General features: G+C 44.9%; 1 protein-coding gene across 1 annotated transcript; it reads left to right on the top strand.

The window, feature by feature from the left end:
* Positions 1–1,922: 1,922 nt before the first annotated feature.
* Positions 1,923–10,284, top strand: GSTO1 (glutathione S-transferase omega 1). Its single transcript, XM_082308099.1, has 7 exons — positions 1,923–2,001; positions 2,131–2,239; positions 3,958–4,180; positions 5,742–5,843; positions 7,996–8,102; positions 9,738–9,892; positions 10,063–10,284. The coding sequence occupies exons 1-6, from the start codon at positions 1,968–1,970 to the stop codon at positions 9,889–9,891; spliced, it is 729 nt and encodes a 242-aa protein (XP_082164225.1). The 5' UTR covers positions 1,923–1,967; the 3' UTR covers position 9,892; positions 10,063–10,284.
* The last annotated feature ends 7,700 nt before the right edge of the window (positions 10,285–17,984 follow it).

The following is a 17,984-nucleotide window of genomic DNA, read 5'->3' as shown; positions in this document are numbered from 1 at the left end:
TATTACTTATCTGTGCAGTGGCAGTGTGCGGTTTTCTGATACCCACAGCGCTGTGGAGCAGCGATGGAGAGCAGCACTCCTCTCCGGAGGCAGCAGGACAAGCCTGTACCTTACCTCTGGTCTCCACAGGCGCTCTGTATGCCATGCAAAACCAAGATAGGATGAGGAAATTGGTTTATTTTCCCGTGGTGCCTTTGTGGGGCTATCGTAGCACGCAGATTTTGTGAGGCTGCTTTGGGATCCTCCGTGCCTGTTTCTGGGCTGTGAGTTAGCAGACTGCCTGCGTTCTTCTTATTTGCTAAAAGAAACTTCAAATGAATTTTCTCTTTTTTCATGACCCAAAATGTTGCTGAATCTTTCCTAGGAGCAGGCACACAGAGGAATGAGAAATATGTCCTTTAACAGAGGGTTTTTTTAATGGTAGGAGAAATTGTTTTGTTGGCAATTAACACCTTACATTCAGGTTCTGTTTGCCTAGGGCATGGCAGGCTTGTGCAATGAGTTACCACTCCCTTTCACTGCTGAGCTGCTTATTAATTACACAATCAAATGGCAATGACTTAACAAAAAATCATATTGTTCTTCTATTCAAATAGATAATGGTGTCGGGTTCATGGTCACTTTACTAGTGGCCATCTCAGTGTTTGCCTGCAGGAGAGATCACCATGGAAAATATTGGTCTTTGTGACATGATGCCTGAGGCCCAACTCCAGTGACAAAACCAAACCAAAAGTCATCAACAGGCAAAACTTCCCCACTATGCAAGCACGGATCCACTGAGACCCGAGAAGCTCCAGTTATTCTGTTAGCCTTATGGGTTTGACAGAGACGTGTCCATCGTCAGGAGGGCCAGGACTGTCCCTCCCTTCGGCTATGGCTGCCCCAGCCCTCCACTGCCTACAAACGTGCCATTTGCTGATAATGTACAGCTCTGACCTGAAGGTTGGGTGGAAGTGTGTGGAGCCCCAGGAAGGGAAGCATTTTACTTCTGGGACCGTACATCAACTTGGACACTGTGTGAAACACATTAAGAGGAAAGCTCCTCCATTTCCACTATTGTACCCCAGGAAAAGCTGGTACAAGGAAGGCCCTGGTGCCCTCACCTCAACTGAAGAAGGAGCAAAAGGGATGGAGAGGACTTCAGTTCATGCTTCTGTTCTCTCTTTTGCTCTATGCACATACTGATGCTCCCACAGGTCGTATTTGCAGAACCAAGCATGAATCCCTCTATGATTGCAAGGTAGTAATTAAATTAAATCTAACATTTGCTGCACTGCCTTATCTGTTAGGTTATCTGTTGCCTCCTCTTGGGTTTTCATCATGAAGCAGAATAGCTGCAGGCGAGAGAATCCCTCCTTGTTATCCTCAGGGTGGGACTGGATCGGATTTTGAAGGACAATAGGTGATGCAGCGCTGCTGTAGCGGGAGAAGGGCTGGCCTGGCAGGCCCTGTACATGGAGGCAGCGAGGGAAGCTGAGGGAAGCCTGGTGCCTCACCAGCTGCTGGAGGCACCACTTGAAAAAACCCAGACATATGGGGTGGAGTTTTGCCATAGGTTTCCCATGTAAATGGGAGTTCCAGCTGGGGTGATTATAAAGAAGAGAGCATTAAGAGCAGCTTAATAGAGCCCGTCCCAGTGAGCGGGTCAGCATTCCCGGGGGGGGGGAGGACGGGTCAGCTCAAGCAGGGACCAGCGGGGTGCGCGGCGCCCCTCCCACCCAAACCCAAGCTTTCCCCCCGTCCGTGGACGCCAGCCACCTGAGGCAGGGCGCCCACAACGTCCGGGGGAAGGAACGAAGGAAGGCCGGCACACGGGCCCTGACAGCCGGCTCGCTGCCCGCGCAGCCCAGCAGCGCCCGGCGACCCGCTGAGGGGCGGTGGTTCCCGCTCTCCTCACGGCCGCCCCCCGCGGGCGGGGCCGGCGGCGGCGGGGCACGGCACGGCGGGGCACGGCACGGCGCGGCGCGATGGCGGGCGATCACTCTCGCAGCCTGGGCAAGGGTAAGCAGCGGCCCCGGCGGGCAGGCTGCCGTATCGCCTGGGCCGGGCGGCCTGTGGAGGGGGCGCGGGGCTGTGCGCGAGGCGAGTAACGGCCGTAACGGCCAGGACGGTTCTCTTCTCTCTCCTCAGGCAGCGCGGCCCCGGGGCCTGTGCCCGAGGGGGTGATCCGGCTCTACAGCATGCGGTTCTGCCCCTTCGCCCAGAGGACGCGCCTCGTCCTCCGCTCCAAGGGCATCAGGTGAGGCCTTCCCGGCGGGCCGGTGTGGGGCGGTGCGCGGCTGCCCGCGGCCGCCCTGCTCCGCTCTCCCTCGCCCCGCTCCCCCGGTGCCGCTACGCCCCGCGCTCCCGTGGCGGTCTGTCGGGGCTCGCAGGGGGCGGTTCAAGCTTACCTGGGCATCCTAAATGGCTCTTAATTAAACATCCCTGAAAGAACTGAACGAAAAGAGGTTTCTGTGGGTGATTTTGCCATAAAGCTTGAACTTGTTAAGACTTTTTTGGGGAGGGGTGGCTTGCTGAAGTGGGAAATAAGTAGGCTGTGTATGAAATCAATTATGTAAAGGCCCAAAGTAAATCTGTAGGGAAAAACCCTAAGCTGATTTTTTTTTCCTCACCTCCCATCCTGAATGTTTGCAATAATAGCGTTTGAGCTTGTCCTGGGTAAATGTGAGTAGAGCCTTAACGTATGTTGTTGTTTGGTTTTGATGTAAGCTGTAGTGAAAATTCTGGGAGATATGAATATTCAGTGTTTATGTTATGTTACTGCTTAACTAAACACAATAGTGAGTGAGGGGCCTTTTTAAAAGGGGAAATGTACTGTGTTCCTATAACGTCTTCTCATTCCTGTGCTGTAGTAAGTTAATGGAACTCAGTACTTGTGTTTGTTTCTTTTTCAAGATAGCCATGTCATTTCAGTGTTTTGAAATGGGGACTAATGCTTCCCGCAGTTTATAGCTTCGAAGCAGCAGGTTTTTCTGCCTTTTTCTGATTCCCACCAAGTCCCAGGCCTGCAAATGGTTTGTTAACCAGCACTGGGCTGGGAGTCCACATTAGCATAGTGAATCCTTACCACTCAGTTCTCCTGACAGCAAGATGAGAGTTGGGTTTGTTTGTCTTGTTTTTTCTTGGGTCTTTTTTCAAAAGAGTAGGTGCATTAAAACTTCCAGGTCATTTTAATTCTGTCTTTATTTAGTGTCTTTGGACTGATTTTGGAACTGGGAGGTTTGTTTTAGTATAGTGATTTTGGAGGGGTTTTATGGCTACCTAAATGTGGTAGTCACCTTCTGGTAACCTTTCAGTTGTTTTGAAGGTTCAGCTGTGTTTAGGAGACCTTTGGGCTTATTAGGAATTTTCTGGGGTCACACTTATAATGCAGCGTATAACTTATGGTTTGTTAATATAACATAGACATATTTCCCATGTGTCTTTTTTTATCTATTTGCCTTTACCCTAAACACCTGTTCTGTGTGAGGCCATATGTGGGGAAGATAGGTAGGATGCTCTCCTGATTTGCTCTTCTGTGTAAGGTCAGATTAAAGTTCAGCTGCATTTCTTAACGGAGTGTAGCTTATTTGCAATCAAGTGCTTCTTTCTTAGGATGCCCCTGAACCTGCATGTGATGTGTGCTGCATTTTGAGCTTAACTTTTTTTTTAGCATGACTGTAAGGGCTGCCTCTGTTGTGTGCTTGCAGGCCGTTCATGTGTCTTTTCATGTGACAACTCGTTGTAAGTCAGTGCTGATTTTCTCCAGGAAAGGGAAGTGCTCCCTGGCAGTATTTCTATGTGTCAAATGGTTAGTCCTGCAAAGGACTTCAGGGAAGGCTAGGGAGAGCAGGGGAACGAGGATTCAGCCTCTCAAGTACTGTAGCTGTTGAGGTGTAATGACTGCATTTTGCCATGGTGTGGAGTGGACTGTAGCAGAACTGAGCCTGTTGGGTCTTGTTTCTTTCGCTCTTTTAGCCATGAAGTAATCAACATCAATCTGAAGAACAAACCTGACTGGTTCTTTGAGAAGAACCCCTTTGGGCTGGTTCCTGTTCTGGAGACCAGCAAGGGCCAGCTGATCTATGAATCCCCAATCACTTGCGAATATTTGGATGAAGCATTTCCAGGGAAGAAATTGATGCCTTCAGACCCATATGAGCGAGCCTTTCAGAAGATGCTCTTGGAACACTTCTCAAAGGTACTGTGTGATCAGGGTGGGATTAGTTTCTTACTTTACCATAGCACCAAAATCTGCAGCTCTGTTGTCAATGCTGCTTTCATCCTTTAAGGCAGGTCTTGTGTCTGGGAAAAGCATTGTTGTGGTTTAACCCCAGCTGGCAATTAAGCACTACACAGCTGCTCGCTCACTCCCCCCCAGAGCGATGGTGGAGGGAATTGAAAGAATAAAAGGGAGAAAACTCATGGATTGAGATAAAGACAGTTTAATAGGTAAAGCAAATAGGTAAAGCACTGCTCAGCAGTAACTAAAATATCCCTGTATTCTCAACACTGTTTTCAGCACAAATCCAAAACATAGCCCCATACTAGCTACTATAAAGAAAATTAACTCTATCCCAGCCAAAACCAGTACAAGCATTTAAATAGCCGGAGGGGTTATTTGGGGTCTCTTGCTGTGAGCACGTACTGTGTGTCTGAATTGCTCCCAGCATTTATGTGCGGGGATGGATGCAGGAAGCCAGCCAAGCTAGTGAAAGTGTGTATGGCTGAGGCAGGATTTTGAGCATCCTACAGTAGAGCAAAGGTTTGTCAACCAAACCAGCTGAATGCTTGACACCTAGGCAGTGACAGTTGCTGTATTTTAATCCGAGTCTTTCTGTAGTAAGTACTGCATGAATGCAGAATGTGAAGAGTGCCTGACTGAGAGAGCCTACAACCATGGACAAGAGGTGGCAGGTGGCTGTAGACACGGGACATGTCTAAGGAGACTGGTTTTGGCTCCCAGTAGGGGTTGGAGGTGGCACTGTCTGGACGTAACTTCTCTGTACAAGCATGTGCTTTGAAGGGTCTAGGAAGTGAAAGAAGTCATCTTGGATATGAGGCAGCAGAGGAGAAGAAGCAACAGAAGATGCAAAGAGACGTGGACAAAGAAGGGGGACAGAAGGGAGGATATTTTTACAACAGGCTTTTCTGAATAGGTGTGATGGGAAGAGGGTTACAGGGAAGCATGTTGCAAGAAACGAAATGTGCACTGAATGTTGGTTGTATGAATGACAAGATCTTAGAAAAAAGTTTGTCTCTGAGCTTTTAAGAAAATAATTTAGTTAAGCTTAGCCACTGGGTAACTTTCTGGTACTGTATGCTCATTTCTGTGGCAATTACCAAATTAGAAAATGTGCTGGTCTGTAGAAATCTGGATATCCTGGGCTGCATGTCTCTTTCTTAAAGTACCTTCAATGTTGATAATTAAAGTGCATTTGGATTTCAGAAATGTGTAACTGGGAAAAGAGTACCACTCTGCACCTTGCTACCTTTTTTGCTACTTTTTTAGTAGTGTGTGCAAATGGGAAACATGCTGCTCTTTTCATTGTTCTCCTCTTATTACAAGACTAAAATTCATTAGTATTTGCAGTCATTCTTCCTTTAAGCCTTTGCTTACCTTTTCTGAAGTATAAAAGATTTTTATTAATGGTCTTTATTTAACTCTTTAAATTTGCATCTAACTTAACATTTTAAGCTCTGAGTGATGTGCTCGTATTATTGCAATAGGAACATTAAACTTTATACTTTCCTTTGTATAGATAACACCCCTAGTTTTCAAGTATTTTGTGGCAGTCAAAGATGGACAGGATGCCACGGCACTGAAAGCAGAGATTGCTGAAAAATTTGGCAAACTTGAAGAGGTAAGAGTACTTCATGATAACGAGCAGGTTGCCAGTCATTGTATGATCCCTTTTTTCTTTTGTGCTTTGGCCTTTGGAGCTAGATGTCTTCTCATTTAGTTGGTAGTTACAGCAATGAACAATCTTTCAAATTATTCCCCCAGCCTAAGATGCGCAACAGCACCATTAGAGTAAATTTCAAGTAGTCAAACTAAACTTCATCTGTATGATGAAGGCTGTGAGGACTTGTGGAGTATTTTTGAATTCTAGCTGACTGCTGTTGTCTTAGATATCTTTGTTCTGCTTTAAATGTAAGGAGACCTTGCGGCATGCTCTGAGAGCAAGGGCTGAGGATTCTGAGCTGTTGAAGAGCATCTGCACTGTAGCTCTGCTGAAATCAGTGCAGATACCCTGGTGATGATAGAAAATCTTTTTTGTTCAAGAGCTAATCTTTGTTGGGGAAGCAGAATGTCATCTGTCCCTTGCAGAAACCCAGCCCTGGGCCATGTTCTGCTACAGTGGTGTAATGCAGCTTCAGCAGAGTGCCAGGAAGTGTCAGGTGGCTTTGTGCTGTATTAGCAACTTCACAATTTGTGTCAGTAGTGGTTCTTGGCTAGTCTGAACAGCTGCCAGACTTGCCTTTATCATGAACCCATTCGTTCTGCATCTTTAGCAGCCATGACTTATGCTTGTCTGTCTTGATCAAGAAGTGTTCCTCCAGAGTGTTTCTCTTCTGGTGCAAAGCTACCAATAGCTTTCTAGTACTTTCCTAATTCTCCTGACAGTCCTGTGCATTCTGCTTCCACACCCCCTCGAATTGCCGAAGTAAAATTGTTTTCAGGGTAGTCTTGTCTCTGATCAGGCTGATGCTGGAGTAGTGCAGAGGACAAATGAACTGTTGGGGGAAGCCATGTGTGTTTCACTTCCCTGAAATACAGATCTATTAAACATTAAGGAAGAATTAACCTTCTTCCTGCTTTATTAATGCTGTGAAATACTTACTTCTCCTTCAGTGTCTCTATTTTACTGTAACCTGAAGGATTTTGCAGCAGCAGCTGAAGGTCAGCTGAGGGTGGGAGGAAGGAAGAGAGCCATGCAAACTTCACTTAGCCTGTTGGAAGAGACATTCAAGAAGGGAAGTGTTTTGAAACACTTCTGTATTAAGTTTGCTGCTACCCGACAGAGGGAGCTGTGTTCCCGTCTCTGCAACTGCAACTTGCTGGGTTATATTCTGCCAGGCAGCTGGTAATTCAAACAGCTCGATGCTTCCTGAAGGACTGCTTTAAAATTTCTACTAGATCATGGGGGTTAGGGGACAGGGAGTAAATGCAATATCAGTTTAATGTTGTGTGTCCAAAAAGACAAAGATTTGTATGGTCTCTCAAGTTTCACCTTTAAAATGCCAAAGTGCCTGCAAACAGAGGGACTAGTCTTATGAAAGAAGAGACCAAGCTCTGGATGTTCCTTAAAGCATGTTAAACTTGTATGACCATGGCACTTGAAACATATCAGAAACAAATGTAACGGGAGAACTTGCTGGATTCTTTGTGGTTTCTGTGCCGAGCTGTGAGGACCTCTTTCTGGTGTATGTGGATGTTACACTTGCTTCCTGTTCCCTTTGCACCTGGAATCAAATCCAGTTCTAGATGTAATGTTAGAAATGCTTTCCTGACACCACTTGGCCTCAAGTGCCATGGGAAAAGAGTCCCTGCTAAGATGGCATTCTAGTTTACCTGGATGTTAAATTTAGCGGCATTTATTGCTCAAGAAATGCATGTGCATTGTTGTGTTTGTTTAGTCTATGCCGTTAATGCTTTTTGACAAGTAAGAAATCACAGACTGACAGATTATGAGAGCTAAATTCCTTTTTGTTTGTGCACAAGCTGCAGCTTGCTAGTGATTCATATTTTGTGGGAGTTTTTGAACCACTGGCGAAGAGCTGGACTGACAGTGTATGAAACAGTTAAGCTTGATACTACAGCTACTTTGCTGACTAGCTCCGACTCCCCAGATATTGCGTGCATAGGAGAAACGTGCTGTATCTGCATTATTTGCTGTCTGATCCCTTCAGTATGCCTACATTCCACTAAGAGGTGGGAATGTTTTGTTACTGTAGTGTCCTGCTGCGGTCATTTTCCTTCTGAGGGCATTTGTCATCTCTCACCCCTCACAGATTCTATCCAAACGTAACACTGTGTTTTACGGTGGGGATTCAGTCTCCATGATTGACTACATGATCTGGCCATGGTTTGAACGTCTGGAACCATTCCAGCTGAAGGAGTGAGTACCTTGCCTGGCTTCTAGTGCATACTGAAGTGCCTCAGCATAAATATTCTTTGCATATACTCTGCAGCAATGGGCCACTCTTGGGGGCTGCTGAAGAAGGTTTGTATTGTGTTACAGTTTGGGGGAAGCATCTTCTCAAACGAGAGATGAGTTGTTCAGGGATCTTCTGTAAACAGGCTTTCTTTCACCAGGTCTGTTTTCCTGCCAAATAATTTTGACAGATCTGGAAAAAGTGGTCAAAATATAGGACTTTGTCCCTAACATTATAGATGAAAATGGCCTTTATTTGAAGGGGATAGAGTTACAGAGGCCTAGGTTCAAATTTCTTGGTCCAAAACCTCAGACTTGAAATGCAGTCTTCTGCTCCTCTTTGGAAGTCCTAGGTTGACAAAGGAGGGTGATTTTGTTTTGAGATGGGTAAACTGTTTCCTACCTTGCTGTAGCTAATAGATCTGTCTGTGTTGTAATAGCATTTTTTAATACATAAATAAATGTCTTGGTCTGTTATGTCCTGAAACAGCTCCAGTTACCATGGTATTGCATTAATATCTAGGGAAATTGTATCAAAGGAAAACTGTTTAATAGCTGGCTTAAAACAGGACTAAAGAGTCAGCTTGTATGAGGAAGTGGGTGATAAAGTGATGGAGGGGTATAGAACAGTTAGCCTCACCCTGGTGCCTGAAGCATTCTTGAAGAACAAGAAAGATGCAGGGAATCCTTAGCATTGAAACTTCTGGCACTGTAAAATGAGGGCTTTACTGATGGGTTGGTGACTGACTTTTGTCTCCTGTGTGGCCCTTGTTTGGAAGGGGAAATATTGCAAACAATATAGGAGCATAGGTCTAGAGTCATGAAGGTATTTGAATGATTGAGGATCTGAGCTGTTGCATGTTAAGGAAGGATGCTGCATGGAGAAGTTATGCATTAACTAAACTTGTGAGTTGGAAATTGTAATACACAGTACTTGGGTCAACCTGCCGGAAGAGAATGAAAATAAATTACACTGTTAAGCTTTCAATTTGCCACAGTTGTGGTGGTTTTTTTTTTTTTTTTCCAAATGTGTCTGAGTGGGTTTATGGATTTAGTCTGTTAGTCGAATCCTCAGTTTCCTCAATAGACTGTGTCTGTGTTCTGAGCTGCTGGGTTGCAGCGTAGTACAAACTGCACAGCTTGTCTTGGTATGCAAGAGAGCAGAGAAGAGGAGGACTTAAACCACTGCACGCAGCATTTGTTTCAAGAATTACCTTTAACAAAGCATTCCAGAGGGAGGCAGTGGTGCACAAGCCTCTGCCCTCAACTCAGAGCAGATGATAAATAAGAGCTGTGTTTTTTTGCAGCAGGGATAATGTAAGCAAAAACACGCTGATATCTTGCACAATAGGTGCTCATTTGTGGTTTTGCTCAGCTTTGCAGACTGCACAAGCTCTGTAATAATTCTTCTACTTTCCAAATGCTAGTCTGTCTTCTATGATCTGATATGTATTTCCATCACTTGCTCTCAGCTGAACATTATACTGGGAGGGAGAAAGAAAAACACGCAGTAAAATAGACTTTCTCAGGCTGTTTTGCTTCCTTGATGCTCTCCAAGTTTCCCATTTGCGTTACTCAGTCTCTTTCCTTTTCCTGTAGCTCTCTGAGTCACACCCCAAAGCTCCAACGCTGGATGGAGGCCATGAAGGAGGACCCTGCTGTCAAGGCTACAATGACTGACCCACAGACATTCAAAGGTTACCTCCAGCTCTATGTGAAGAACAGCCCTGAGGCATGTGACTACGGCCTCTGAGGTGCCAGTAGGCATATGCTTGCTGAAGTGTCAGTGCTTCTCTTCAGTGTGAGCTGTGGGAATCTAGTGTAATTTGGTGCGGGCTCTTCTGTGGTTGCATTTCATAATGGGGAATAAATCTGTGCTGAAAAGGCTGAGAATTTTTCTGTGAACTCCACTCTTTCCTGTCAGGAGGAGGAACAGCTGCTGGATTCGGGCAGGAGATGGAAAGTCATTGCTGGCCATGTATATCGTGTGAAGGAAAATGTTGGTTTTACTCAGAGGTGATGTTCTGTTATCTCTGGCCTCTTTGTAGGCATTGCTCGTGGGCAGTCCCTAAACTGACCTTGTTACTTGGTTTAAAAATTGTAATACTGGTGTATTGAAAATAAATAAAAAGCAAGCAATGTTGTCTTTAAACACAGTTTTTCCTTCATCTTTCCAGGCAGCTATTAGTCACTGGACTGGTTGTGCAGAGAGGAATGAGGCACTGTAAATGCTAAAACAGATAGTGTAGTCTCTGAAGCTAAGATGCAGTTATCTAGTGCAAACTGTCCTCCTCTTTAGACACTACTACTGCCAAACCCCTGAACTTGCAACCCTACCCACTTATCCCTGCTGAAGTCACATTTGCAGGGACCGTCTAGTAATGGCTTCCAATTTTGGCTAGATTTGCTAGGGGAGCGTGTGGTTATATCCCTTCTCTGCCCTTCTGAAGTAGGGTTGGGCTTAGTCTGGGTCCTAACCTCAATTATCCTAAAGGCTGGAGTAGGGAATAAAGCTAACAGAAACCATATCCTGAGCGGAAGGACATTTATTTTGTGTTCTGCTCCAGAACTCAAAGTGTTGCTATACATCTCAAGATGTAGGTGAAATCAGAGAACTGAAGTAGGAGTTCAGTCAGAGCATTATGTGCTGGTGGTGTCTTGCTGCTGGTGAAGGAATGAATACGTTCTGATCCTGCCATTTGCTTGCTGGAATGGACCTTTGCAGTTGGACATCTTTTGAAGCTGTCCTATATGCTAATATAGCAGAGTGGGGACAAGATTATGCATATCAAAGTAGTCACAGGAAAGACTTTTCTCTCTCTTTTTTTTTTTTTTCCTTTTTATTTTCACATAGGGGACTAAAAGAACTATGACCCATTCTGATGTTGCTCAGCTGTGCGTGTCTTTCTCTGACAGACCACTAAACCCAAACTGGCCATAGTTCCAGGAAATAAGCATGCAGAAAGAAAGAAGGCAAAGCAGTATGGTCAAGGACAGGGCTGTGGCTCCTGTGGTGCTGAGGCAGTTGTCACGAGATGCCCAAGACTGTTCCTATCTGTGTCCTATTGCAGTGAGGTAAGGTAGCATAGCAGAAGGCAGTGGTTCATGGTTTTCCTGGTAATTGAGGCACTGAATGTCTTGAAGCTTTTCTGGAGGAAAACTGGACTAATCTATTTTTTACCTTTAAGGTATTCTACCCCAGCACACTAAATCTGAGGAGGTGCATGCCTGTGTAACTTCAAGTAGGAAATCAGATATGAAAGACATTTGATGAGGAAAAAGAATTAGCAGGAACTTGGTCTGTCAGCTTGTGGCTATTGGAGGGGATTGTTTATGCTCTTACTAGCTTTAATTGAAACTATGCAGGTTTTCCCCTCCTGTTTATGTTTGTGGCTTTTAAACACATCTGGCACTACTTAGAGAAATACTAATTACTGTGCTGTTCCTCCCAGAATGCTGATGTTCTTTAAAAAATTTCCCAGTCCAGATCTGATGCTGTACATGTTTTGTAGATTGTCATCAGAGACCCCAGAGGAAGCATATAGCTGTGAGGTGTCTTGTCAGAACGTGGCTCCAGGCCGTTTCATTAGATGAAAGCAGGGTTTGAGCTTGATGAAGCCACTATCCCTGAAATGGTGGTGGTGGGATCTCGGTGGCAAACTTCCAAGGACTAACTGCAGAACATTTTGGTTTTATTAGCTGCTCTGCTTTGTGTAGTGCTTGTTAAAGCTGTTAGTATAGTAGGCTCTAAGTTGGCTTCTATAAACATGCTGGGAATATGTTGCAGTTTGTTCCAGTGTATTATTGGATGCTAGTGGGAGGTGTGACATTAGGGAGATCCAATAATGGGTTAAGACCAGAGACTGGCATCCAAAAACTGAAGTGGCTAGGGCCAGACCATGGTAACCCAGAGACTGTGTTGTCTGAACAGAAAGATGTGCTCTCCCCATCTTTATTTAGTGGCTGTAGACCGTACCATTATAAATATGCTACTTAAGCAAAAAAAGTAAAATGAAATATTCTGCCTTATAATTTAGTATTAAATATCAGTGTGCTAAATCCCCAGGCAGACAGCTGGGGTCTTGAACTCATTACAGCACACCAAGAAATGCAGGCCTCAGGCAAAGCGTTCTTGATGTGGTAATGAATATGCAACACTTTGGCCTAGTCTTCAAAGGAAAGGAAAAGTTATGTGAAATGGACTGGTGCTCTCTTTTCATGGTGAATGGGTGTAAAGGATACATCATATTAGTTTAAAGAGGCCAAGAAAAGAAAACACCTATCTTTGGTTTTGGTCAACAGAGGAAAAGATGGAAGTTAATAATAGAAGGATCAAGCAGATGAACAGCTCTGTCCTTTGGTCAGAGCTCTCCTTAAAATCTTCTATGGATGAAATTGTACAGCGAGTACTGTATTTGCTCGCCTTCTACTCCATATTTTGCCCTTGAAAGTTGTTGGTGGTGCTATTGCTTTCAAAAACAATGGTGAATTTTTTTTTTGTTCCCTGTTGTTGTGCCACCAAATGTAACTGCTCTCAGCACAGATTAAAGAAAAAATGAAGTTTGGTGTCAGACAAAAAAGGACAGAGGCTGTCTTGTAAAAACACTGAGTTTAGGAGCATGATGGATAGGTACTTCAAATTAGCAAGACACGGGGCCTTGTTCTGCCCTGCATTTGTAGCATGTCCCTATATCTTTACTGATGTCCTTGAGATGGCTGTTGGTACCATGGTGCAAGACGTGATCCAGCTTCTTGTTCTTCATTATCATTTTAGGATCCCTAATATTGAAGCTAAGAGCAAGGTGGAAGGGAACCAAGATGGAGGGATGGATGAGGATCCCAAGCTATCAGATCTGGGAAGGTTTACTGAGTTTTGGGTAAGTTGGGTGGGAGCTTGGGTGAATGGGACTGTGGCTGTGATAGAAGGTTCTTGCTTGGTGAAACTGTTGAGAAGAGTCTGTCCGGGGAGGTGTTAGAAGGGTCTGTGGTTCTTGTGCTGGAAGTGGTAGTAACTGGAGATACTGGTTTGAAAAGTCTTAAATGGCACATACTAGGGACACCCGAAACACTTTTGTGAACTCCATCCAGATGCCTGTGGCTTTATTGCTTTTTCTAACCAATTAAAAAGGAAGAGAAAAGGACATCTCAGCTTCTTGCTATGTTTCATTTAACAGCTGTCTGCCCTGCTCATCAGAGGTGCCTGGCTGTGCGTGAGTGCATGTGCTAGGCATGCGTTGTTGGCACTGTTACATCTCCTGGGCCTGCTCTCCCCAGTTTTCCACTGTCATGGCATCTGTAATGTTCCCCTGCGTTATCAGGGTTTGGGAACTGGCTGTTTCTTATCCTGTCTCCTTTCTCTGCTAGGAGCCCAATTATTTCACCATTCTATTCCTTGGACATTGGTTTCACTTGGGAATGGCTGATGAAAATGCAGTCTCTTTACAGTCATGAGATCAGATGCAATTTTACTAAACCATCCCCAATTTCTATAAGATGGAAGCAGTCTTTGCTGCTGCTGGTCCAAAGCCAACAGGGATGGCAGTTGCTGATTTGGCTGAGTAAATTAGTAATGCCATGTGATGTTGTTAGGATTTTCCCCCTCCTAAAAACACTTTGCTGATTTGCTAGAACAGGGATTTTAAAACTTGTCAGGGAGATGCAGCTGTGTCTGGGGTAGAGTGTGACAGCTGTTTAGCAGTGTGCAGTAACACCATATCTGAGTCCAGGAGGAAGTCAGAATGCAGCTTGTATTAAGGGACCAGTGTACTGAGCCTGTTTCTGTGCCATTCACAGCTATCTTCTGACGTGCAGGAGGCAGTCTGTGAGAGTTACAGCACGTGCTGCAGGTTTGCATCTTAGAACCACTGCTCTTGGCAAAGCTGATGGAAAAAGCTGTCTCTCCAGGGGAAATGGAGCCAAGGAAAGGGGCACCAAACAGCCACAAGCTGAGCAGGGAGCAGACACTGTTTCCTGTAAGCTGCAAACCATTTGCATGAGTCACCTATGTGGCTGCACAGCAAAGCATAGGAGGGCTGGGGAAAAGGAGGAAAAAGCTGTCAACTTCAGACCACCTGAAGAATTCACGAGGACCAACAGCGAGACATTATGGCTTAATATTGCCCTTCCCGCAGCTCTCTGCATACATTCCCATTTCCCCAAAGGATGCTTTTGAGCCTTTCCTCCTGTCACTCAAACCATCTTCAGAAGGGAGCTCTCAACAGGAATGCGCTCTGGGCCAATCCACAAGTCAGAGTGTGGCTGGTTTTTTCCCTCTGCATTCATCATGCAGCTCTTTTCTGTGCCTGTTTAGGCTTGGAAGCAGAGGCTGTCTCCTCGTAATAGCTAAGGCAGGGTGATTAATCAGCTGTTTCTCCTTGTGGGAAGACAACTCTGATATAATCCATGCCTTCAAACCCACAGGCTTGGTGCCTCTCAATTCCCCTTCATATGCTTTATGTAGCTTGGTTGTGTTGTGCTGGTGTATCTCTGCTCTGGATCAAACGTTTCACCTCCAAAGCTGTGCCAGGTGTGGCTCTGGCAGGAGAGAGTCTGTGTGGGGCCATTGGTAGAAACCTGCATGTGGACAAGCCTTGCTTTTCTCTAGTTTTGCATACAGGAGCTTTATAATACTGACGTGATGTGATAACCCTGAAGGTGAACTGAACTGGCAGGAATATTGTGCTGATGGCGCAGAATGCCTCTGTCCCATGGGAACGCCTGTGTGACGGAGGCCAGGCAGAGCCGCTGTGCATCACTTGTGCTTACAGGCACAAGAACCAGCCAGGGCTGCCCTGCCCTGCCTGGTGCAAGCTGACAGGGATGAGACCTGGAACATGTTAGCAAGCTAAGCACTGTCTCCATGTGGATTTGGGAGATCCCTCTGTGCTGTTTGATTCCCAGCAGAGGGCTAGAGAGCAAGACGGAAGGCTAGGAGCAATATAATGAATTTCTGCCCTGATGCACCTGGGGAGGTGAAGTCGCTGATGAGTCAGGCTGTGAACAATGTGGTTTACTGATCCCAGTTCTGCCTAGCTCTGCCCGCTGGGCCTGTATTGCACTGGGTTGGATCCTGAATGTTAGATTGTCTGCAGAGAGGTGCCTAATTGGATTTCCAACATTATCAGTGTCGTGGCACTTCTGGAAAGCAGCACAATACAGACAGAAACTTAATCTTGGCTCCTTACACATGATTAAGTCTTTGCTGAGCTGAGACTGTTAATAGCTGTGGGTCTGTTGGTGGATTTGAAGATTATTTCACATCTAAAATCAACTCCTTTTCCTGCAGAGCACCTAAGACACTTTTAGGAACTTCATTGGGGTTTTAATCTCATTCTTATGCACAATTTTTAAAACAGTGCCACAGTCAGACATTTTACAAGCACTCAAATGCCTAAACAGTGAGGGCTGTATTTAAATGTTTCACCTCAGCACCTCCTGCGTTTCCACCTCAGAGCTGATCAAAAAAGCTAAGAGATACCCACCTTCAAGACAAATTGCTGATCCATGTTTTTATTTTTTTTGTTTTTTCTCCTCTAAAGGTTTGGATAAGCTCTGGTTTTAGCCAGACAGATTCAAAATTACTTAAAACCTCAATGCCTTTATTCAAAGGCAGCACCTCTGCAAACAATGACTGAAAAGCTTTGCTCTAGAGAGTACCTGAGCCCTCCACAGATCTGTCAAATTTGGTTCAAGTTGTTTGATGGATTCAAAAGTTACTTGGCAGGAGATGAAGGGATAGACCCTCCTCTTCCCCCCCACCCCCCATATGCACGCACGCACACACTGACTGCGTAGGAAACTGGCTAAAAATAACCTAGTTTATGTTGTCATAATGAATTCATCATTTTAGAAAAAGGCAGGACTGCCTGGAATTTTACTTGGAAGGGGTACAACAGCTGAAATGTTTGGTTGGAGCCACTGAACCAATACCTTGAGAAATCCTCTTTCCAAATAAGCACAATCCAGGTAAATACAAGACACATATCTGATACTGTGGCAGTGGCACTTGGGGACAGACCTGAGTTAGCTTTTCGACCCGCAAGCAAAGAACCATTACACAGAGTTGAGCAGAGAGGATGAAACCTCCTCAAGAAGTGGGCAAATCCTGAGCAGTATCCCATTCTGAGACCAGTGCTCCCAGCTTGACTGCTAGTGGTACCTGATGAAATGAATGTTAGCATGCCTGTAGGTCACCATATCCTCTGAGGTTGCTCTTGCCTTTTTATAGCACAGACGTTGCTGCCTACTTGAAGTAAAGGAGATTCTGTCCTTGCTTGTGGATATTCCATGAGTGGTAAATAGTCATTAGATGATAAATTATTAGCTGCGAATTATTCTCCTGGCTTTACTGTCCTGCCTGCCTCTCTGGGTGACTTAAGGCTTGAAAAGTGCTAATTTGTGTCAACACAAACATCACCCTGATTTTCATCATAGCAAAACAACATTGTGCATTGGGAAACAGAAATGCCTGTGTGGAATAAAAAATTTTTCTAAGGTCTACAGATCTTAGTACTAGCCACACATCAGAATTATGTATCTATCTAATTACCATGAAGGGTGTGAGATACAGGGGTGTTTCATGCTAAATTCATAAGAACTGCCCAGTATAACAGTTACATATCCAGGCAGCGCATAAAAGGAGATGATCTTGTGCTTGTGGAAAAGGCTGCTTGTTGCACTTGCAAGTGTTACCTGTCCAGTGAAGTCTGCCACTGTGCTGGGGGACTAGGGATGCAGACTGGGCCTGCATTCACGAGCTTTTCATGGCCTTTCTGAGTTTTCCCAAAAGTCAGGTACCACACAGGGGTAACTTGATTTTGGTCTTAAATGTCATCGGGAAACTTGCGTAAAGAGAGGAGGACCAGGCTGTAGCAAGTACAGCAGCTCATCGCGCTGGAGAGACGTGCTACAGACATCTGTGCTAGTACATTCATCCAAATGCTGATGAGACTCAACACGGGCGTATTGGCAGGACAGTCTACCTGAGAGAGCTCCTAGTAGAGAGCAAGCAGCTGAAACAACCCCAGTCTGGAGGACGTGGTCTCAAAGAGGTGGGTTTGGAGAGGGTTGTTAATGATGGACTGCAGCGAACTCAGATGATTTGGGAATTTTGAGAAACTGAAAGAACTCTGAACTGTGTTTGAAAACCTTCATGAAAATGAAAAGTTTCACAGTTAACATTATACCTGCCGTTCTTGTGTTCTTTTATTTGATCTATTTCCAAATTTTCAGCATTTAAGATGATGTTTTGAAGTTTTCACATGAAGTGGCAGTCAATGCCCAATGTCACAGCAACTTTACGGGGCCAGATTGGAGGCCCTAACACAGAGTAACAGGCAGTTACTGTGACTTCTCAGTTTATGGCTTAGAGACACAGATGTAAACCAGCAAAGTTTTTATTTTAAGCATTACAAGGAGACATTATAGGAAGCTTTTAATAACCAAAAGAAGAGTTTTATTGGACAATAAGGGAGAAGGAGGTCAATGTTACTTGTATTCTTGCTCCAAAAGAGAAATTGTAAATGGCTAAGACCTCTCCCCATAATTATTGAGTCAGCTTCTGCCATCTAAAACATTTAAACAACATATGGGTATTGAAAGCAAAAATGCCCAGGTCTTTAATGTCTGATCATCTACTAAACCAGGGCAGCAGAGAAATTCACTCTGCTACGTGTTAGTTGTTTTCATCTTGCACTCGCCCTCCCACATAGGCCTGACAGCATCAGAAGCCAAGAGCTAGTGGAGGATTTTTGGCCTGTGACAGACTTGATTGCTTTGTGTGACTTCCCCATATTCAGCTATTTATTCTCAATGTGCTGAAGAAAATGTCAACGTACATCACCATGA

The sequence above is a fragment of the Platalea leucorodia genome (genome assembly GCF_965183815.1).
Source record: "Platalea leucorodia genome assembly, chromosome: 4".
Lineage (NCBI taxonomy): Eukaryota > Metazoa > Chordata > Aves > Pelecaniformes > Threskiornithidae > Platalea > Platalea leucorodia.
Note: the sequence above shows the minus strand (reverse complement) of the source record. Positions and strands in the feature narration are given on the sequence as shown.